The sequence below is a fragment of the Mustela lutreola genome, chromosome 4 (genome assembly GCF_030435805.1).
Source record: "Mustela lutreola isolate mMusLut2 chromosome 4, mMusLut2.pri, whole genome shotgun sequence".
Taxonomy (NCBI): domain Eukaryota; kingdom Metazoa; phylum Chordata; class Mammalia; order Carnivora; family Mustelidae; genus Mustela; species Mustela lutreola.
In genome coordinates, this window is record NC_081293.1 from 27,057,140 (window position 1) to 27,082,133 (window position 24,994).

Sequence of the window (24,994 nt, forward strand, 5' to 3'; positions counted from 1 at the left end):
CTGATAAAATGACCCAACCTTCATTTTTAGTTTTAAATCTTTTCTTAGGTCTTATTCTTCAAGTTAGAGATTCAGAAGATTATCATTAACCTAGAGTGATTGTCTTACCACTTTGTATTGTTATCGTCTAAATAGTACAGAAGGGTCCCTCTTCATAGACCAATTATAAAACATTCATGGTAAGGTATTTCTGGCCAAGAAGAGACATATACTACATACTATAAGGTCTGAACAAAACAACTTTGCTGTTTTTCAGGTAATGACTGGTATAATGTCTTCTCTAAAACTCATAATAAACAATATTCAATAATAATAATGACTATCTCCACCAAACCAAAGTTACTCTGAATTAGCTCCTTGAACTAGAGGACAAAAATTTGATTATCACTATATTATAGTTGCTCTCACATGGAGATGGTCAGACATTCAAGGCCACTTTGGAGTACAATCTGAATCAACAATAGACACTTGTACCAAATGAAAAGCTACTGCAGCCACATCAAGTGTAGCAGATGAAACACTTCAGTAAAGGGCTAAAGGTGAAGAGGAGGAAACAGGGACAAGCTTGCAGACCTACAAAAATAATGACAAGTCACTACCTTTCAAAGGTCAAGCAATACATGAGGCCAGTAGAAACAGCACAGAATCATGAGATACATATAACACATGTAAATAGAAAAGGGAAAACGTGTTCTCTATTCTCATGTTATTGATACCTCACTGGAGGCTGTTAAAAGAAAATTTTTTTAGCTACATGCTTTTATTTGCCATTGAACAACTGGTCATATGGCTCAAATCAGAGGCAATGAACCAGAAGCCAGGATGTGGGCCAATAAAAGGAATCAGAAAGTTAGGTGGGTTCCAATAGGAAATGAAAGAAATCATTATTAAATTAGGGTATTGAATGAAATGATGAAAGGATGTGGTGTCAGAATAATGTTACAATAAGCAAGAATGGGATGAGAAGGTCACCATCTGGGAGCAAAGGAAACAGACAGATGAGCAGCAATGAACAAACTTATTTCCTCACCCAAGAGCATAGAAGAAATTATGCCATTGTGCCAGATGCCAGAAGATTTCTAACCATGCACCACTGAAGTAGAGGGTGGGAAAAAAACAAAACAAAACACATCGTACACACACACCAACATGACTCTATAGCTTAGAGATCCTGGCTTACAAAGTATGGAGAAAACAAAAGGAACAGATGCTCACTTGGCTAGCTCTCAATGAAACTCATTAAAATTGTCACCCTGTCCTTGGATCGGTGCTCATGCTCAGATTTTACCTTGTTTAGCCAGAAGTCACCCACTTGTGATGAAACTGAGCAATGTGGCCAAAAAGGAGAATTATTTTTAAAGGCCCAAATAATTGATACCCCATTTTAATTTACAAATGCTGGATACAAAACAGGGCCAATTAGCACTTGCTGGTTGTGACTACATGACTGAAAAACATAAATATATGTAATTTACTGTTTTCACATTTTATAGCAAATTACTAAGAAACTCTAAGAGACACTTAACTGACTCTATCTTTTTAAATTATAATTTTAAATAAACTGACATTTCTTACATGGATCATTTCTAACGATTATAGTTTGTATGATATACTTTCAGTTGGTTAAGTAGGTCCAGTGACTATGGCATATCTTAAGAAATAACCTAAAAATAATAAAAAATGTGGAGGTGTCCTTCAATTTCTGTAGCAAAGGATGGAGACTACCTGATTATCAGCTCTGACTCTAATAATAACAGTAAGTAACTGAGAGCCTTAGTGTATGATAAAATAGACTAAACTCGTTAAAGTTGGGAATGTTCTAACAGTGACAAAACCCTGAAAAGTTATTAAGGAAGTAATTTTGCATATATGCAAGGTAAAAGTCTAGAAACAGCCCATACTGGAATTTTACTTACTCCTGGAATAATCAAAATTGCTGTTACCTAAATTTAAGTCAAAGTTCCTATGAAATTAGAGATACTTGGAAGATTAGAGCCATACTTAATATAATTATTAGACCATAAGATCTCTAACATGTGATTACTTTTGTATCTATATATATGCACGTTTTATACATGAGAAAATGTAGCTCATATGCATGATAAAACATTATCTGTCCACTCAGATCAAAATCAACAAAAGCAGTATTTCTATTATTGACCACCCAAAAATAGTAATAGCGATATAATAATTGAATTTTTCTATAGCATACTTCACAATCCTTACAATGGTCATTCTATACTTAATTACATTTAGAACCCATGAACAACCTTGTAAAAATAACTGTATATTTTCTTTCACAAATCTTATTTGTAATAATCCATAACCAGTGTCAAGTAACAAATGTGAGTTAGACAGAAGTGTGACCAGAATGCATAACCAAAAAATTCCTTTACAGCTGAAGAGATGGGAGACTCAACTTGCTGTCTGCTTTGGAAATGATACCTGCTGTACTCCTTTTTAAATATAAAATCTTATGATAATCTTTAATAACAATACTGAGTGAAGATGCTTATAAATAAAGCATTGTTATGATGTAGTATAATACTACTAATGGGTAATATTACTTACTTTGGCCACACAATTTTCAGTCTTCATAGCAGTACTTGCTAGACATACTGTTTCTTGATTTAAGCAGAGCCTGGCACAGCTGTTATATGTCTGTAAAGAGAATTTTTTAGAAACAGGTTTAAATATTAAAATGTGGTCATACACAGTTTTCAAGTTCTGTCCTATTCTCAAAATCAACACATGAAGAGACTTAAGTATAAATTCCAGATTTATGGGTACTGGAAACAAGGCAGGCAGGTAGAAGCAAAGAAAGTGAGAGCCCACAAGAGCCACTGATGAGCTCATGAACAAGTATGTAAGTAGCAGTGGTCTCTCTGTACGTATGGAAGGTGGGGGCGCTATTCAAAAATGTGCAAAGGACTTGAACAGACATTTATCCATAGAAGATATACAAATGGCCAAGAAGCACATGACAAGATGCTCAACATCACTAACCATTTCAGAAACGCAAATCAATTCCATAATGAGATTTCACTTCATACCCACTAAGATGGCTACTATTGTTTTTTAAGATTTTTATTTATTTTTTTGACAGAGATCACAAGTAGGCAGAAAGGCAGGCAGAGAGAGAAGAAGGGAAGCAGGGCCCCCACTGTGCAGAGAGCCCAACGTGGGGCTCGATCCCAGGACCCTGAGATCATGACCTGAGCCGAAGGCAGAGGCTTTAAACCCACTGAGCCACCTAGGTGCCCCCAAGATGGCTGCTATTAAAAAACAGAAAACAGCAAGTGTTGGCAAGGATGTGGAGAAACTGCAACCAATGTGCACTACAGGTGGGAATGTATAAGCATACATACACTGCTGTGGAAAACAGCATGGTGGTGGTTCCTCAAAAAATTAAAATTGGAACTACCGTATGATCCAACAATATCACTTCTGGGTATATAGCCAAAAGAAATGAAAGCAGAATCTTGAAAAGGTTATTTGTATATCCATGTTCCTAGCAGCATTACTCATAACTGCCAAAACATGGAAGCAACCCAAGTGTCCAGGGACAGATGAAGGGACACAAAAAATGTGGCATATATATCAAATGGAATAGTATTGAGCCTTAAAAAGGAAAGAAATTCTGGCTTATACTATGATATGAATGAACCTTCAGGACATTATGTTAGGTGAAATAAGCCAGTCACAAAATGATAAATACTATAAGATTCCACTTATATGAAATACTTAGAGGAGACAAAATCAGAGAGCTAGAAAGTGGAATGATGGTTGCCAGAGCTAGGAGAAGAAATAGAATATTACTGTTTAATGGGTAGAGGGTTTCAGTTTTACAAAATGAGAAGAGCTTTGAGGATGGATGGTTGTGACAGTCATACAACAGTGTGAATGTACTTAATCCACTGAACTGTACATTCAAAAATGGTTAAGATGGTAAATGTTATGTTACATGTATTTTATCACAATTTAAAAAACTGGTTACACTTCATGGTAAACAAACATTATTAATTGGCCAATACAGTAAAACAATGTTTTTAAGTTTCCTTCATGTTTGTATAAATCATGATCCTCAATGTGCACGCATCAGAATCATTAGGAGGACTTGTTAAGACACAGAATGTTGGAGTGCCTGGGTGGCTCAGTAGGTTGGGCAACTGGCTTTTTGTTTTTTATTTTTTAAAGATTTTATTTCTTTATTTAAAAGACAGAGATCACAAGTAGGCAGAGAGGCAGGCAGAGAGAGAAGAGAAAGCAGGCTCCCTGCTGAGCAGAGAGCCCAATGCGGGGCTCGATCCCAGGATCCTGGGAATCACGACCTGAGCCAAAGGCAGAGGCTTTAACCCACTGAGCCACCCAGGCACCCCTGGGCAACTGATTCTTGATTTCGGCTGGAGTCATGGGATAGAGCCCCACATCAGGCTCTGTGCTTGGCATGAAGTCTACTTTGGATTCTCTCTCCCTCTGCTCCTCCCCCCACTTGCTCACTCTCTCTAAAAGTAAGTAAGTAAGTAAGTAAGTAAATAAATAAATAAATAAATAAAATCTGAAGGAAAAAAAAAAAAAGAAAGGAAAAAACCCCCCAGTACACAAATTGTTAGGTCCTACCCCAGGATTCTGAGAATGCTTTTATAACCATTCCCTAGTTGAAGTTAATGCTCTTGGTTTAGGAACACTTTTTGAGAACTACAATGTTGGAGAACTGTATGTGTTGGAATTAAAGAGAAAAATCTTAAGACATAGGCAAGCACTTATAAGCAACAATAGGAAAAAATCCATTTTTTAAAATTCTGAATTACAGAATAGTTGTAAAATGAGTTTCTGTATACCCTTCCCCCCAGCTTTCCCTTGTGTTAATGACTTACATAACCACAGAATGCTTATCAAAACTAAACAATTAACTTGGTACAAAATAAAGAATTTCTTCTGAATTTCACCAGTTCCCACTAAGACCCTTTTTCTATTCAGGATCTAACCCAAGATGCCACACTGAATTTAGTTATCATGTCTCTTTAGTTTCCTCTAATATATTACAATTTCTCAGTCCTGTCTTTTAGGACTATGATACATCTGAAGAGTACTGATTAGTCTATATATTGTCTCTCAATCTGGCTTTGTCCCAAGTTCTCTCATGATCAGATGAAGGTTATACATTATTGGGAAGGATACCACAAAGGTGAGGCACTTTTCTTAACGCAGGTTGTTAAGTATTTCTAGTGATGTCAGACTTTATCGTATACCTATGGTCATGTCTGCCAAGATTCTCCACTGTAAATTTTTTATTTTTCCTTTAGGAATTACGAAATATATTGGGAGAAATATTCTGAGATGATGCAAATACTTGGATTCTACTTCAACTTCTACCTACTAATTTTAGCATCCATTGGTGGATCTTGCCTATGGTAATTTCACTGTGGTGTTCTGATGGTGATTTTTAGATTTCCTGTTTTCCTTCCACATTTATTAAATGGAATTATTTTGCTGTGAGGAAAAGCTATGATTTCTCCTATTAATTATATCAGTAATGGATGAGCTATTCATTTTGGTCAATTATCATTCTTTGGAAAGATGTAGGTAAAAACATTTAAGAAAATGGAGAAAAAGTATTATCAAATTGGTTTTCCATTCAAATTAAACTTTAAGAAATTTATAACCACTTAACTGTTTTATTCTTACACAATTTAAGCTGAAATTATTTCAAAACATATTTTAAAGATTTTATTTATTTATTTGTCAGAGAGCGCGAGCGAGTGAGCACACAAGCAGGGAGAGTGGCAGGCAGAGGGAGGCAGAGGGAGAAGCAGAATCCCCACTGAGCAGGGAGCCTGATGCAGGACTTGATCCCAGGACTCTGGGATCATGACCTGAGCCAAAGGCAGAAGCTTAACGGACTGAGCCACCCAGGCATCCCCAAAACATATTTTAAAGGAATAAATTGGATCATCTGACCTTTGTGTATAGCAGCTATTAGTGCACGTATCTTCTGGGCTCAGGGTTCAGTACTTTTTTGCAATTACTAATACCACAAACATTATTCAGGTATAGACAACATAAAAGCTTTTAGATGAAACTTCCTATGTTTTTAAAAGACATTTATGAAGTGATTAGTATACACTGAATAACATAAAAAATGTAAGCCAGAGAGTTCAAGTTCTAATAATGCCAGATATGCTTACATGGGATTAATCCTCATAAGGTAACAATTACAAACCATAGGGAAAAATTTTAATAGTAACTACTTAAAGGCACTGGAGAATGACCTAAAGTAGTAAGAAACTGAGGGGAAGAATAGACTGACCTTCAAAGAGGAGCAACACACAGGGTAACATCCATGTTTATGTGCTTTTTCCCTGAGGGTACTCACCAATCTACTTGATGCAGGGTGACTAAAATTCAGTTAGAAAGCCCGTTTATTGGCTTGATATGCCAAAGGATGGAGCTCAGGGCTGCCACAGTGGCTGAAGATTGAGAAAGCACAGAGAACAGACCCACAGGGGAGGCTCAATTCTCCTCCAATCCACAGCTAATCCCCAAACTACATACATGAATGGGAAACTATAATGATTCCAATGGAAAGTACGAGAAAACTGAAAGACTGGGGTAGAGACTGAAGCTGGTGCCCATGAGGGGAGACAGAATTTAGAATCTGATTCCTACTAAATTACAAGAACTTAATAGACATCTCAAACTTGCACTGAAAACTTGGGATTATCCTGCATTGAGAGTGAACAGCAGGTCTTAGGAGTAAAGCCTCTACCTTAGTTTCATGGGAAAAATCAAAACATACCTGCCCTAACAAATGTAAACCAACACTCTGTGAAGTCACAGTGATCAGTCAGTAAGTTAATCAGGAGAAGATAAAAGAATCCAGTCTCTGCAATGAGTAATTTATAATGTCCACTATATAATCAAAAACTGCTAGCTCTAAGAAGCAGATAAATGGAACCCAGAGTCAAGAGAAAAAAGAACCAGTAGAAAATGGTCCCAAGATGATCTAGTATTGGAACCAGCTTATAAAGCTTTACAGAAGCTATAATATTCAACATCTTAAATGAAAGATACAATCACATGGATAAACAAATTTTCACCAGAAAAATGAAAACCCAAAATGAACCAAAATTCTACAACTACAAAGTATACTATCTGAAATTTTTTTAAAAAGATTTTATTTATTTATTTGAGAGAGAGACAGTGAGAGAGCACGAGCAAGGAGAAGGTCAGAGGGAGAAGGAGACTCCCCATGGAGCTGGGAGCCCGATGCAGGACTCGATGCCAGGACTTCAAGATCATGATCTGAGCTGAAGGCAGTCATCCAACCAACTGAGCTACCCAGGCGTTCCCATACTATCTGAAATTTAAAAAATTTACCAGATGGGCTTAAAAGTAGACGGAGAGGGCAGACAAAAAGGTCAATGAACTAAAGAGAGATCAACTAAAATGATCTAATCAGAAGGATAGAATAAAAGAACAAAAATGAACAGAGGCTCAATTATCTGTGGGTAAGTGTTAATGATCTAACATAGTTGTAAACTGGAAACCCACAAGAAAAGTGAGAATGGGGCACAAGAAAAGTTATAAGAATAATGAACAAATAGTTCTCAAATTTGGTGAAAACCATTGGCTTACCGATCTGAGATCAGCAAACTCTAGGGAGATTAAATACAAAGATAACAAGAACTAGGAACAAACAGTCAGAACTGCTGATAACCAGTATCAAAGACAAAACCCTGAAAGAGCCTAAGAAAAAGGGATGCTCCATACATGGGAGCCAACAATACAAATAAAGGAAGACATAAAAAGTTTCACCATAAACAATGAAGACTAGACAACAAGAAACAACATGATTAAAGTGCTGAAAGAAAAAAAACCCCACAGGTTTCTTACTATAAGAACAAATAATCATAAATATGAAAAGGGAGAGATCTAGAATAAACTCTGTGGTACTGAATTAGAACTGCAGATACAAAAAAGAATTCATGGTTTTCAAAATATATCAATATAGATGTAAAATATAAGTTAACGCTTCAAACTTGGCTTCTAAATACCATTTTACACTGAAAGGAACCATAGCTCTCTGGAGATACAAAGATTCCAGGATTGCACAGGGAAAATACAAGATAAACATGGAGATACACAGGGAATGAAAGGTATGTCACAGGGGCACATGTCAAAGGGGCTTTTGTTAGCCCAATACAGAATAATCTGGATATTAAAATAAAAAATATGAACAGTTTATAATCTGTTGGATAAAAGAGGATACATTTTGGGACACCTGGTTGGCTCAGTTGTTAAGCAGCTGCCTTTGGCTCAGGTCATGATCCCAAGGTCCCCGGATTGAGCCCTACATCTGGCTCCCTGTTCAGCAGGAAGCCTGCTTCTCCCTCTTCAACTCCCCTTGCTTGTGTTCCCTCTCTTGCTGTTTCTCTCCCTGTGTCAAATAAATAAACAAAATCTCAAAAATTAACTAAATAAAATAAAATAAAATAGGGTACATTTCTTGAAAGACCCAAATTACAAAACTGACATGATAAGAAAAAGACAACCTGAATAGCTCTGTATCTATTAAAGAAACTGAAATTGTAAGTGAAAATTATTCCACATAAATTAAAAAACAAAATCTTCTCCAAAAAGAAAACTTCTGGCCCAGATGGTTTCACTGGTGAATTCCATTAAATATCAGTGAAGAAATAACACCAGGACCATACACAAACACTTCTAGGAAATAGAGGAGGAGAGGAAAACTTCTCATCTCATTTTATGAGGGCAGCATAACCCTGACACCAAAACCTGACAAAGACATTAGAAAGAAAACTACAGGGGTGCCTGGGTGCTCAGCTGGTTAAGTGTCCAGCTCTTGATCTCAGGTCAGGTCTTGATCTCAGGGTTGTGAGTTCAAACTCCACACTGGGCTCCATGCTGCGTGTGGAGCCTGAAGGAAGGAAGGAAGGGAGGGAGGAAGGGAGGGAGGGAAAAAAAGGAAAGGAGGGAGAGAAGATGGAAGGAGGGAAAGGAGGAAGTGGGGGGGGGGGAGGAAGGAAGGAAGGAAACTATAGACCTATATACCCCATGAATACAGACACAAAAATTCTTAATAAAGTCAATTAATGTAATTATCCATATTAACAGAGCAAGTATGGAGGGAAGCATTTGACAAAATTAAACACTCACTCATAATGACAATAACAATAAAACAAAATCTCAGCAAGCTAGAAATAACAGGGAACTTTCTTAATCCCATAAAGGACATCTAAAAAAATTTCAACTAACATCATACTTAGTGACAAAAGACCAAACACAGTCCCTCTGAGACTGGGAACAAGGCAAAGATGCTCCCTTATCACATCTATTCAAAATTATATCAGAGGCCATTGTCATTGAAATAAGCAAAAAAAAAAAAAAAAGGAAACAAAAGGCAAATAACTTGCAAAGGAAGAAATAAAATTGTCTTTATTCACAAATGACAGGAAAGAGGGTCAAGAATAAAAAACCAAATGAAAAAATTTATACTAACATTAAAAAACATTAAATAGAAATAAATCTGTGTAAGAAATGTATACTGAAAACCAAGAAATATTGCTTAGAAAAATTTAAAAAGACAAAATTAAATGGAGACATATACTATGTTTATAGACTGGAAGATTCAATATTATTGAGAGGCTAATTCTACTGAAATGAATACATGAGAGAGAGAGAAAGAGAGAGTGTGTGTATGTGTATGTGTCCCAGTATATATTTAAAATCCAAATCAAAACCCTGCAGACTTCTTAAAAGAAATTGCTAATGATTCTAAAATTTATACAGAAATGTATCTATGATAACCAAAACAATATTAAAATTAAGGATATTAAAGACTCACACTACTTGATTCAGACTTACTAAAGCTGTAATGATCAAGAGCTTAGTATTCGGTGCCTTATTTACAAACAATAAAGGAGAATACACTACTGATGCACACTTCTAAAAAAAGAGGACTTGAGCTTGCCTTCTGTTGAATCTAAAGCAAGGGTTGGTCAGTGCCTCAGCTTCTGGTACCCTTTGCTCTGCATCTACCAGCAGCCTCTTCTCCAGGACTTCAGAAATAGACTATACTTGTACAGCCAAGGAATTTTTGACAAAAGCACTCATGTAATTCAATGGGGGAAAGGAAAAGTCTTCAACAATGGTATCAAAACAACTGAATAAAAAAGCATGGGGAAAATAATGAACAGCACACATAAGCCTTAATTTGAGATGGATCACAGAATTAAGGGTAAAAGCTAAAAATTACAAATCCTCTAGAAGAAAATTTAGAGTATCTGTACAATCATGAGGTAAGGATTAATAGACTGGGCTTCATTCAAATATGAGAAACTTCTCAACAAAACACACCATGAATAAATAGGCAAGCTTGTGAGAAAATATTCAGAACACATATCTCACAAAGAGCCAATATCATGAGTTCTAGAACTCAGTAAGACAGACAACACAAGTTTTTTTAAATGACAAAAAACTTAAATGGATTACTTCACAAAAGACAACATCCAAATAAGCACATCAAGAAGTATTCAACACATACTCACCAAAAAAACTTTATATTAGAACATCCATAGCAACTACATTTATAAAAATGCAAGTAGCGGGCACCTGGGTGGCTCACTGGGTTAAGCCTCTGCCTTCGGCTCAGGTCATGATTTCAGGGTCCTGGGATTGAGGCCCGCATCAGGGCTCTCTGCTCAGCGGGGAGCCTGCCTCCACCTCTCTCTCTCTCTGCCTGCCTCTCTGCCTACTTGTGATCTTTCTCTCTGCCAAATAAATAAATAAAAACTTAAAAAAAAATGCAAGTAGCTTAGGTATCCACCAAAAGAATGGAAAAAAAACTACAGTGTATTTATTCAACAAAATATAAAATAAAAGGGAATATACTACTGATACACACAGTAGTATCTATATAATATTCCCCTGGTGTCTTATACTATAAGTCAGACCACCAAAATCTATGATTCTAACACATGAAATTTTAGAAAAAGTGAAACTAACCTATGAGAGTATGTTGATTGATGTTTGGCTCATGGGCAATGGGAAAACTGGCTGGAAGGAGACCAAGGATATTTTCTCGGGTAATGAAAATGTTCTACAGCTTGATAAGGGTGTGGTTACACAAGCAGACAGACTTATATTTTCATTGACTTATACAACTAGTATCTACGCAGTTCACTGTATGAAAAATTTACTCCAATAAAAACATAAAGGTATAGAGTTAATATTTTGGGGTAAAATGAACTAAAGTTTTGCCTAGTTAATTAATAAAAATATTATGCTATTTTCTGGGGGAAAAAATAGTCCTGGCAGGTTAGGAAACTAATTTGTTTCCCTCCAAAATTCCTTTTCTCTCAGAATTGAGTATAAGACACCAGGGGAATATTATATAGATTTAGGAAACCAGTTCTAGACCTGCCAGAGCTTTTAGAGTAAGAGTACATAAGCTTTAATTTCTAGCCATCCCATCTGTAAAATGGGTATACAATCTTGCCTACTCCCCAAGGAAGTCACACAGATTAGTAAATTACAACTTGGTACAGTCCTAAGATCACTCTGGAACAAAAAGGCTAAAAAATTCAGTATTCTTACATTCAATATTTTACTATTATAAGACTCCTTCCAGGCTAAAATTAAACTAGTGAGTATAACTGCCACTGGCAAGATAGGCCCTGTCCCCATGCAATATTTGAAAAGGTAGCTTACATTGCTGAACCAGAAGAAGAGAGTTTTGCGTTGGAGTACTTTAATACATTTTTATATTGCATATAAAGCACATAAGCATAAACCAGGAAGATGCCTTGCTGAAAACTACCTTCTTTGTGAAAGCAGGCTGTAATTCTGAACAAGTTTTCAATTTTCACAGTGCTGCTAGGGTAAAACATTTTAAAGAGTTTAATTTTTTACAATGGATTCAATGACATAGGATTATCTAACAAAGTAATGGCTAATCAATAGAAGGTTTAGTTGTCAGGTGAAACATATAACACACTAAAAGGGATTGATTGCCAGACTTCTCCTTATTTACTAGAAGGTATATATTTAAAATGACACAAACTTGTTACCAAGCTGCATTTCTTTTAACCTTGCAAAAAGCTGCTTAAGAAATCTGTTCAGCAGCCCTATAGCAAAACAAGATATAGTATAATGAAAATGTCTAGTGATTGGGGGGCAGGAAGCGGGGGAGAGGGGGAGACAGGGACCTTCAGATATATGGTCACATCAAATCAAGTCCCCAGCAAGAATATGGGATAGAAAAACCAAACTACAAGGCAACATCTAGGGAAGCTGGAACTGGGCTTTAAAAACGCCACACTGATGCTACACAACCTCGTTCAATGGATGCAATGCTATATCTGTTCTCATTCCAAGTTACTCTTAGGGCAGATTTTAAAAAGACTCATACAGAAGGGCACAATAGGCTCCCCCCCCCCCGCCATCTTTTTGTTTTTCTTAAAATGGTACATCCACATTAAGCACTGAACACAAAAAGAATTGGGTCCATATGGACTTCGACCAGCATATAAGCTGTTTCCTTTATAATTTATTCACAATATCTCAAGTCTCTATATGAAAATACACTATTTTATGGTCATTGCAACCCGGGAGTTCAATAATATTTTTTTCTACTAAGTCAGTGATTACACAATTTATCAAAGAATGATTATGCTGAAATAAAAATAAAACAAAACACCAACCCCCTATACAGTCTTCCTTCCTCAAAGTAATTTTAAGAAAGCCTGTTATTAAATTGCTTCTTTTTGAAGAAGGGTTTTTGTAGCTAGACACAAATTGCCAAACCATGTTTTTTTAAAAAAGTTTATTAGACTCTAAAGGATTCAGCCGAAGTGGGAAGTTAAATAAACAAATCACTTCATCAGACTTGGAAAGATCACTTTTGTCTTACTTAAGAGACCTACATTAATTACCTTTAAGGTCTTTTACATGGACTATTTAAAATAAATACAATTTATTTATTTATTTCAAATGAGGTGCTTCTTCCAAAGTATTAAATAATGTCTACAAATGCAAAAGCATTTTTATAAATAGGTAATTAAAACAGATGACTAAAATTAAGTCAAGCTGCAAAACATTACCCAGGATGCACTGTGATTTTTTTTTTTTTTTTTAATAAACATCTCAGGCAATTTTTTCCATCCAAAGCCCAAAACACTTTGGGGGCGGGGGGAGAGATAGGAAGTTTCATGGGGGGAAAAAACACACATATATAATGAAATAATGCCAAACCCCAAACTAAAGTATTTACAAGATAGTCCCTTAAGCATAGTTTGTCATATTGCAATTACACCTTGCCTACTGCCAAGTCAAAGTGCTTACTATTGCCACTAGAGGGAGAAATGTCTTAACACAAAGCAACAGCAGATAGGGAATGGGTTTTCTTGAGCAATTATCAGAACAAAGCTCCCCTGGCTGTGTGTACCTTCTAATTACTCAATACAATTAAAATGACTAACCTAAAACAAATAGAAAAAAAAAAAAAAACTTGCCTGGCTAATATCAGGGACTTCATTAAACCTTTCCCCTCATCAATCAAATCAGAAAGAAGGGAATGTCATCATATACAAACATTATAGAGCTATTAAAGGAAGTAAATTCAGTGAGTTTCTTTCTTTCTTTTTTTTTTTTCTAAAGGAAGAAAAGAAGTGGCTCTCTTGAAAAAAGAAATGTCGTGGTATTTACCCATCTGGATGCTGCCTGAAAACAAATTGTCCTCCAAAGAGCAGAAATACAGTATGTTTTCTCTCAGTTCACTGGCTTATGAATGACTTTTTGTTGTTGTTGTTGTTGTTTTGTTAATACACACTATAATGTCATTTTCTGTATCAGTGATGTGCTTTTTCCTCCTACTCATCCAACTGTATAAAGGAGCTATGCCAATCAGACCTCCATGCTTATATGGGGCTGTTTAAGTTCTTCACTGCTGTTTTTTATGGATCTAGTTTAAGGTAATGTTTAGAACAACACGGGAATTTAGGGGCATGGGGGTAGGAAAGGAAAATATCTACTTATTCCTTCTGAAAGGCTTATGTAGTTCCCTTTATAAGGCCCAGTCATTAACAGAAGATGACAACAGAGTCATTTTTCTTTCAGCTGACAATTGTGACATTTTTCCAGCAGCGTGCAAGGTGTTGAAAACCTGGCAGCTGTTACCTCCTGGGATGAAGATACTTTTTTATCCTCCCTTGACAGTTTAACTCAGTGGGTCAGCACCTTTAAAGACTGCAAAGTATCCTTGAAGAGGATGGGAGCTTGAATTACTGCTCCCTCCCTAATCAATGTAAACCCTCACTGCAGGTGAAGTCTCCATCTATAGAGGTGCATGGGGGAGGAAAATGTAATGCCCTGAGCCAGATGGTTTTTATCTTGTTTTTAAAGAATAAAGGAACAAGCTAACAAGGGAGACAGCTACTTTGTTAGCTTCTTGGCCTCTCTCATGGCTTTGCATCCCCAGGGTTCCAGCTACACAAGAGAAAGAATACAGAAAAACGTAAACACTTAAAGAAATATAACTAGAGGGCTGGCATCATGCTGCTTTCAAAGAGTTGAGAGAGCTCTACTCAATGCTTTATTTATCACTGCCCACGTTCTCAGGATGGTAAGTGGACACATACACAAAGGGAATGGGGGATGGGGAAGGATTAGACAGAGGTCACAATTTACTCAATTACAGAGAAAGGCAGGGCTGACAGATCCTATTAGCACCAATGTGAAGCAAAGAAGAAGTTGCATGTTGTAAGGCTACATTTTCAAAAAGTAATGAGTACTTTCGTGTATCCTCCCAGGCCTTTGCCCTTGTTTGCAGATATGAATAAAAGCACTGAAAACAGTTGCTATGGTTTCCTTGGCTTCACGTTTTAGGAACAAAAGTAGAAAGAAAATTGGAGCCACTGTACATTCTTTAAACAGAAGTTCACACTTTACTTAATGTGGAGAGGTAAGGAGATTATTCCCAAATTCAGAACCTTAAAAAGATACACTGTTCTCTTTCCCCACCAACTTTCCCGCCTTCTGATACTGGAAATTAAATGGAAAAATGGGTATACAAAATGGCTTGGTGACACTGAGAGTAGTCACCAAGTCTCCTGACTTTCTCCTTCAATATTTTCTTTTTCTGCTAACGTCTTTGTCAGGTTTTGGAATTATGGTTACAGTGGCCTCATAATACAGTCAGGAAGAGTTCTTTCCTTCTCTGTTTTCGGAGTTTGTACAAGAGTGAGCTATTTATTCCTCAAATGTCTGATAGAATTCACTGGTGAAACCATTTGGGGGCCTTTTGATAATGTGATTTCTTTACTAGACATCAGCCTATTCAAATTTGTTTCACCTTGCATTGGTTTCAGTAAGTTGTATTTTTCAAGGAATGTGTCCATTTCATCTAAGTTGCCAAAACTGTGGTTTAAAGTTATTTATAATATCCCCTCATTATCCTTTAAATGTCTGTAAGAATTGTAGTGATGACCCTTTTTTCAGCTCTTCCAAATTTTTAAATAACTCGAAGTTACCAGGCAGTGGTCATAGTCTATCATCACCTGCGAACTGTATTTTAGAACAATATACATGAACTATAAAATCAGTTTAAAACAATACTAAACTTGTTAGAATTTAACTGAGCATTTTCAAATCAATAGTGAAAGAGTTCCTTGAAATCCCATTAGAAATATCTGCAAAAGAATCTCAAGGGATTGGCCTACATGATGCAAATCCTACTTACATCAACACTAGGTAAAAGGCAGCCTTGACATCTTTTTATCTGTATTAACTTGACTAAAGTGTGTGTGGGGGGGAGCAAATGGCACTTCATTATTGTCATGCAACAGAGAAAAGAGGGAGTTTAAACAGCTTATATATTATGTTCTACACTAAAAAAAATCAGCAGTGGGGTAATCAAGTTCAGGGCAGTCCTAGACAGCTGCCCTGTGACCCGCTTCTATTGACCCCTGCTATTCATCACTCTTCCCTAAGATTGAGAGGGCAAGCTCCTAGGGAGTGACCACCACAATAGACAGACACAAGCCAACAGTAATCTGGTTCGAGCAAAAAACCAGATGGCACTGCAATAAATTTACAAATCTGCATTCATAGGGCTGTTAAAACACCCAGAAGCTAAAAGATTCAGAGGGCCCCAGGAGGATCTCCTACTTCCCTGTTTCTAAAGGCCATTTCTCTTCCCAAGAACACTGAGTTCATGCTCTTCATAAAGAGAATAGAGATAAAACCCTTTACAAAGAGAGGAGGGGAAAAAGCCTCATGACCTAATTAATCTCCAGAGCTTGGATCTCAACACTAAATGACAGATATTAGAAAAATCATTTTGGAGCACTAGGAGGAAAGACAAAAACAAAAACAAAATGGTTGTTATATTAAAGTGGAGAGGGTGAGGCAAATCTGCTAAAAAGCAATGAAAAAGCCACAGCGTATCTCTTTCAAACACTGCACACAACGGATCTTGCAAGTAGAAAATGATTCAATAATGTATGCATTTATTTTTAAAATGAATCAGATTAGTCCCATGTGTGACCTGCTGGTCCATCTGTATGTGCTGGACTTAATAGGCACGATTCTCTCTCTTGCTTCAGTTTGAAGTATGAGAGAGATAAATTTAGTTTAATTTTCAACAGATCAGCCTATCCATTTTCCAAATGGACCATCTGGATCAGCCTATTAAAATTAATTTATAACTTTGCAGAGTGAAAATTCGTTTGTTAGCTTAAATAAAGTTGCCAAAACTTTTTGTCGTGTCATTGTTTTCTGACAGTTATTTCTGTAGAGTGGGGAGAGACTTTCTCCCTCTAAATTTATCTTACTCAATACTGTTCTATTTATTTAGATTTAGATTATCAGCTGTTTGTCTCCAAATAGTTAAAGCTGTAACTCCATAGTATCAATTACTAATCATTCAGGTTTTTTATAAAAGCTTCCTGAATGGATTCATTTCTACTTACTAAACAATTATTTTTATCAAAAAGGAAAAGTGCCCATCCCCAAATTTTTACTATAGTAAATAAAAAATGAGTGTATCACAGTTTCAAGTACTTTTTCCCTATGTTAACACTGTTATACAAACTTGGAATCAGAAGGCAGAAGTAGAAACGCTTGAGCAACATTGAGATCTGGGTTTTAAATCACTGACGAGCTAATAAGCAAGTCACCCAACCTCCCTAAGTCTCCATTTTCTTCATCTATAAATCGGAGGCCCTATCTACCAACTCTGTAGGGTGAATGTGAGGATGGAATGAAACAAATACCAGGTTTGCGGTGGACACTAGACAAATATCAGACCTCTTTTCTTTCTTCCTAAGAATAGTACCGTAAGTGGAAGTAAACTGAAAATATTTTGGGTACTGCTGGTGCTCATCTTATCCAACCTTACACTGAAAGTGAAGAGGTCGTATACCTAATTCTCTGGCAACACTCTAGTGAACTTGTTTTTGTTGCTATTGGGGACAAAAGATGTTAGAGATTGCTGCAGGCAGTGAGAAGAGCAAATTTTTTAAGCAAATGTTTCTGGACATTTTAACTTAAAAAAAGGGCACCATGGAATTAACTTTCAAAGCAAAATGTGTTATCTTTGGGGAGTGGGGTACAGAGGGGAGAAATTTTTTTTTACAGTTATCATCATCAATAATGGCCTTTACTTTTAGAAAAAGCAAACAAATACTGCTCAGACTAAAAGGAGCTAACTTCACTAGAGGCAGAACCCTTTTGATTGTTAATTTTTAAAAAATGTGTTAAGAATCTCAAAGGAAAGAAAGTTTAAAGCCAACTATTCTACCACCTGCACTTAAGAAGCATTTCAAGTTATTTTTCCTGAATAAGAAAACTTCTCTTTGGTGTTGTTTTCCCTAAACATAAGCAATCAACCTTTCCTCTACTTGTACACCTACGATATTTTTAAAAGACTGGAAAAACAATGTTATCTGATTGAAATTGGTGGCTACAGCCACCTCAACTTCAGAGTACTCTTAATTTAAGGTCCAGTGCTTAACGAATGGCAAATTGAGGGTTTCCTGTCTTTTCTTCTGTTGGTGGTAGCTTTTTATTTTAAGACAGACTAAATTTCATACCTGTCTAAGTGAATTCTTCTCTGGTATTATCTTCCTAGGGGGTTCGCCATTATTACAGTCTTCTCTCTCTGAGGAATTCTGTGAAAGAAAGTAAGCTTTAATTCAGTTCTCATTATCTTCAATCTTATTCTGTGGGAGTAAACTGAATTACATTTCTAATTCTGTAAGCTAGAATACCATGTATATTTATGCATTTATTCACTTGAAGATTTATATACATACAGACATACACTTACATAAAGGAAAACATATGCCCATGTATATAAATAAATTTAAGTAGGGACCTAGGTGGAAAGTATTTCATCTATTTTTAAGCACTGCCCGGCAGATCACAGTCATTAGGAATCTAGTTTATTGGTCTTTGAAAATGCAGGTGACACTGGACACGAGAAAGCTCCAGTTTATACTTAGCTGGTATTAACTTAAACCATGATTATTACCTTCTATTTTACATAATTAGCTTTAAACTATAGTAAATGTTTGGTCACTAGAAATTCTCAAAGTCTGGATCCTAAAATAAATAGTTCCTTCTCTTTGTCCTCTTCTCCGATTTTTCTTTTATTAAAAATAATATAGTACTTAGCTCAAAACAACATCATTTCATCAATGGTTTAAAATTACAGTCCGGGGTGCCTGGGTGGCTCAGTGGGTTAAGGCCTCTGCCTTGGGCTAAGGTCATGATCCCAGGGTCCTGGGATTGAGCCCCTCATCAGGCTCTCTGCTCAGCAGGGAGACTTCCTCCCCACCCCCCTCTGCCTGCCTCTCTGCCTACTTGGGATCTCTGTCTGTCAAATATATAAATAAATAAAATCTTTAAAAAATAAAATAAAATTACAGTCCATTCTTGCCACTATCACCTCAAACAGCAGCTAGAAGACCATAAATGTCAATGGGATTTTTAAATATTTAAGAACAGAGGAAAAAAAAAAAAAACCAATCCAATTGAAAGCAAGTTCAGAATTCTAAGTATCAACAGAGTAATAAAATAGCAACCCATGGGATGAGAGTAAATATCTGCAAATCATGTATCTGATGAAGGATTAACATCTAGAATATATAAGGGCGCCTGGGTAGATCAGTTGGTTAAGCACCTGACTTTTTTTTTTTTTTAATTTTTAAAAATTTATTTATTTATGTGATAGAGAGAGAGAAATCACAAGCAGGCAGGCAGTGAGAGAGAGGGAAACAGGCTCCCTGCAGAGCAGAGAGCCTGATGCAGGGCTCAATCCCAGGACCCTGATATCATGACCCGAGCCAAAGGCAGAGGCTTAACCCACTGAACCACCCAGGTGACCCAAGCACCTGACTCTTGATTTCAGCTCAGGTCATGATCTTGGGGGTCCTGGGAGGAGCCCCTCATGGGGCTCCATGCTCAGCAGGGAATCTGCTTTAGGATTCTCTTTTTCCCCCTCCCTTTACCCCTCCCTCTCATTCATGTGTGCACATGTGCACTCTCTCTAAAATAAATAAACCTTTTTAAAAAATCCAGAATATAGAGAAGTTGTAAAACTAAACAAACAAAAAACTCCAAACAACCCAATTAAAAAATGTACAAAGGACTTGGATAGACAGTTCTCTAAAGAAGATATACAAATGGCCAACAAGCACATGAAAAGATGTTCAACATCACTAATTATTTCAGGAATGTAAATCAAAACTACATGGAGACACCACATCACATTCATTAAGAATACTCTATCAAAAATAGACAAAAGCCGGGCGCCTGGGTGGCTCAGTGGGTTAAGCCGCTGCCTTCGGCTCAGGTCATGATCTCAGGGTCCTGGGATCAAGTCCCGCATCGGGCTCTCTGCTCAGCAGGGAGCCTGCTTCCCTCTCTCTCTCTGCCTGCCTCTCCGTCTACTTGTGATTTCTCTCTGTCAAATAAATAAATAAAATAAAATAAAATAGAAAAAAGCCAAAATATATATTGGCAAGGATGTTGAGAAATTGGAACTCTTATGCACTGTTAGTGGGACTATAAAAGAATTGAGCTGCTGTGGAAAAGAGTATGGTGGTCCCTCAAAAATTAAACAGAATTATCAGAGATCCAACAATTCCAGTTCTAGGTATATATTCAAAAGAACTGAAAGCAGAGTCTCAAGAGATAATGTGTACACCTGTGTTCATAACATGGAAGCAACCCAAGTGTCCAATGACTGATGAAGGGATAAATAAAATGTGGTATAAATGGAGTATTACTCAGCCATCAGAAAGGATGAATACCCAACTTTTGAATCAACATGGATGAGACTGGAGATTATGCTAAGTGAAATAAGTCAAGCAGATAAAGTCAATTATCATATGGTTTCACTTATTTGTGGAACATAAGGAATAGCATGGAAGACATTAGGAGAAGGAAGGGAAAAATGGAGAAGGGAAATTGGAAGGGGAGCCAAACCATGAGAGTCTATGGACTCCGGAAACAAAGGGACAGTTTTAGAAGGAAGGGGCAGGTGGGAGGATGGGCAATCCTGGTGATGGGTATTGAGGAGGGCACGGATCACAAGGAGCACTGGGTGTTACTCGTAAACAATGAATCATAGAACACTACATCAAAAACTAATGAAGTACTGTACGGTGACTAACATAATGTAATAAAAATAAGTAAGTAAATAAATAAATAAGAGTAAAAAATAAAATAAAATGTGATGTAATATATCAATGGAATAGTATTCAGCCTTTAAAAGGAAGGGAATTGTGGTATATACCACAACATGGATGAACCTTGAGAACATTATGCTACGTGAAATAAGTGAGTCACAAGAAGATTATGAATCCACTTACATGAGATACTCAGAGTAGTCAAAATCATACAGAAAGCTGAATGGTGGTTGCCAGGGGCTGGGACAAGTGGGGGAATAGGGAATCATTATTTAATGGGTACAGTTTCAGTTTCACAAGATGAAAGTTATGGAAATGGATGAGGGTGATGGTTGCAAAATATAATGCATATATTTAACACCACTGAACCATACACTTAAAAAATAGTTAAGATGATAACTTTTATATGTATTTTACCACACTACAAAATAACTGGAAAAAATTTGGTAATCAACACATATAAGTCACCACCTGCAAGGCAAAGTACAGAAAATCCAAATACAAATTACTTTTTTCCACAACTAGATTCATAGTGTTAATATTTTTAAATTTGCAACTTTAGAAAAATTTTGATATACTCATTACATTACATATACTCATCACATTCTAACTGGGGAACTACTTTTAGATGCAGAAATTATTTCTAACATGAGTTTATGTGAAAATTTTCATACAACTATGACATTATTAGTATAGGATCATAACTGTAGGTATATCTAACTGATTTTAGATATACCTTTTGTTGTTTCTATCAAATATTATATTTTAAAATATATTTAAGGATAAGCAGCACGTACACAGTGTCATTTTAAGACCCTGTACCTCTGTGGCTAACATCTGTATACCTTGTGCCTTGCCTGTAGTTGGTGTGACAGGCCCGTGTTGTAAGGTGTTCCTTTTGGGCAGAAATCTCTTAAAAGATATTTAACTTGCTATCTGACATTTGTGATGACTACTATAAGGTAATGGTCCCTAAAATTAAGACAAAGAAGAAAAAACATGCTATGCTACAAAGGAAGGCGCAGAGACTCAATAACTTCTGAGTTCTAACTGGGTTTTCTCTCCATTTTGAAAAAAAGTAATGTAGTCGATTTACAAAAAAATTAGAGGCACAGTGGAAGTAATGACTGTAAAGTAGTCCAAATAATGAAACTAGCAATATATGCCACTTTAAGATAAACAGAGGAAGGGAAAGGTCAACAATAAACCCATAAAATCAACTTGTATATTTAACTTTTAAGAAAAATAAAGTATAAATGTTTTAAATGCTAAAATTAAGTATTTTATGTAATACAAACTTAAGCCAGTATTCAATTATAAACTTATAACATGCAAGTAACTTCCGCAGACCATGAAGTTCCACCTTCCTTTAAATACAATATCATTTATAATCCAACCTGGTTTAATTCAATGCAAAGTCCTATATTTCAACATTAATTACATTTTGTTAAAATGTCATCATAATAAACTTGGAAACCTAGTTACTTTTTGGCAGAAGTCTGCAATAGTGAAGTTATTATAAATCACATTTTTAGTCTATAGGTGATGGGGTGAAACCAAATTGATGGTAAACTAGGTACTAAATTACATAGTGAAAATAGTAATGTGAACATAATAGAATGAGCAGCGTCTAGCCCATATCCACAATTTTCCTCCTCCTGACCCTCTACTTTATCTGATTTAGATGAGGAACTATTGAGTGGGTATCACTAAATTTATTACCTTAAAATAGAGGTAGGGACATTAAACAGTTATCATATTAGGAGCAAGGAGTAAGATACCCTTCTAATAGTGAAGAAGAGAGCCAGAAAGCCAGCAAACAGATAAATAGTTTACAGTCTTGAGGATGGAGGGAAATGATGAAACACCCATGTATACCAAAGTGGTTACCTCAGTGGTTCTCAAAGCTTGTGTGCTCTCCAACATCACCCAGGCTCTCCTCTAAGGAGCACAGTTATTCCTCTTATCTTTATCTATGGTGCATCCCAGTAAGTCATGTTCATAACTGGACTGGTCATCAAGCTAAATTATGTTCAGTAAGTTCTATTTAAGGGTAACCACTTGATGCAAGCAAGACTCGTGCCACAAATTAGTGGATGAGAGTTAGACAAATAACAGGAGTGTTACATGATCTTAAAATATGTGTTCATGAGATATTTAATATTACAAAAGGAAAAACAATAACCTCACAGTGGAGAGATGTGGTAGACACTACCTTAACATTATGTACCTCCTGGGTACTCAGGCGCCTCAGATAGTTAAGCATCTGCATTTGGCTCAGGTCATGATCCCGTGGTCCTGGTATCAAGTCCCGAATTGGGCTTCCTGCTCAGAGGGGAGCTTGCTTCTCCCTTTACCCGTCACCCTGCTTGTGATCACTTTCTCTCTCTCTCTCTCTCTCTCTCTAAAATAAATAAAATATTTAAAAAAAATTATGTGCCTCTGATATGATGTACTGAGAACACATTACTACTTCTGAGGAAACCTTGCCAAAAACACATAATCTCAATCTGTTCAAACGAAAACATTAGATAACCCAAATTACTAGTCTGTATTTAACCAAAAAAATATCAGAGTCATGAAATACAAAGACTGAGGATCTGTTTCAGATGAAAGGAAACTAAAGAGACAGGACAACTAAATGCAACCTGTGATCTGACATTATTCTGGGGGGTTAAAGCAAAATTGATGATAAACTTCTCTATACAGAATTATATAATGAAGAACAGTGATCTGCACCTAACAGGATGAGTAGTGTCTCTCTAGGCCATACCTACAATTTTCTTCCTCCTGATCCCCAATTTCATTTGATTTTGATAGGTAACTACTTGGTGGGCATCATGACAAAATGGTATAAAGGATATTATTGGAACAACTGGGAAAATCTGAATAAGTTCTATAGATGAGCTAATTACATTGTATCGATGTTAATTTCATGACTATTTCTTTCACTTTTAAAATTTACATATAGGGGCACCTGGGTGGCTCAGTGGGTTAAGCCTCCGCCTTCGGCTCGGGTCATGATCTCAGGGTCCTGGGATTGAGCCCCGCATTGGGCTCTCTGCTCGGCGCTGAGCCTGCTTCCCTCTCTCTCTCTATCTCTTGCTTTCTCTGCCTCTCTGCCTACTTGTGATCTTTGTCAAGTAAATAAATAAAATCTTTAAAAAAATAAAATAAAAATAAAATCTACATATAGAAAAATCCACTTGTTCTGGTGTACAATTATGTGAGTTTCGGCAAAAAACATACAGTTATGTAAATACCATCATAATCAAGATGTAAAGCAACTCATCATTTCCCAAATTCTCTTGCATTGCCCCTTTATAGTCAATCCCTTTCCCTCATAATAACAGATTTTTTTCTCAATAATTTGGTCTTTTCCAAAATGTCACAAAATAAAATCATATAGAATATAATTTTTTAAATCTTTTTCCACCTAGCTTAACATATTTGTGTTGTTGAATATATCAATGGTCATTTCCTTTTAAAAAAATTATTTGTTTGTTTGTTTGCTTATTTCAGAGAGAGAGTGTGCCATATGCAATCAGGGGAAGGGACAGAGAGACTCCACACTGAGAACAGAGCCTGACATGGGGCTTGATCTCATGACCCTGACATCATGATCTGGGCCGAAATCAAGAGTTGGATACTTAACTCACTGAGCCATTCAGGCGTCCTTACAGTCCTTTCCTTTTTATTGCCAAGTAGTATCACTATATGGCTGTACCACCATTTGTTTATACATTTAATTTTCTCATTTTGATAAATTTGTACTGTGGTTATTTGAAAGAATGCCCTTGTTTTTAGGAAACATAGAATGAAACATTTATGTTGGTAAAAGGACATTATGTCTGTAACTTGTAAATGGTTCAGAAAAAAGTAAATGGATGTGATCATATTTACGTATGTACATATAGAGCAAATTCGGTAACATGTTAACATGTGGATAATCTATATGAAGAGTGTAAGGGGATTCTTTGTACTATTTCAACTGTTCTGTAATTCTGAAATTATATAAAAATAAAAATTAAGTAAAATAGATGAAATCTAAAAGAAAATACCTTTAAAAATGGAAAAATAGAAGTCAGATAAGTGAGAAATAAATTTTGGGGGGAAATTCCCTTAAATATAAATAATAAAAGTTATATTCTACCACTTAACCTAATTATAAAAACCTGACTGCTTTGAACAACTCATTTGCAACACTCAGATTAAACATTTAGTTATAGTAAATACATTTGCAGAATGTATTTGTAGTCTGGGAGTAACAATATGATATA

At 36.2% G+C, this 24,994-nt stretch overlaps 1 protein-coding gene across 11 annotated transcripts in view; it reads right to left on the reverse strand.

Annotated features, from left to right (window-relative positions):
- Window positions 1-24,994, reverse strand: part of BTRC (beta-transducin repeat containing E3 ubiquitin protein ligase) — a 186,052-nt gene that overhangs the window by 63,834 nt on the left and 97,224 nt on the right. For 9 of the 11 annotated variants that reach the window (XM_059169149.1, XM_059169144.1, XM_059169143.1 and 6 more), the window contains 2 exons: window positions 18,114-18,191; window positions 2,572-2,661 (listed from right to left, as the gene is read on the reverse strand). In XM_059169149.1, coding sequence (XP_059025132.1) covers window positions 2,572-2,661; window positions 18,114-18,191 — 168 coding nt within the window. The remainder of the gene's footprint in view (window positions 1-2,571; window positions 2,662-18,113; window positions 18,192-24,994) is intronic. The other 2 variants (XM_059169145.1, XM_059169142.1) reach the window with 1 other exon arrangement.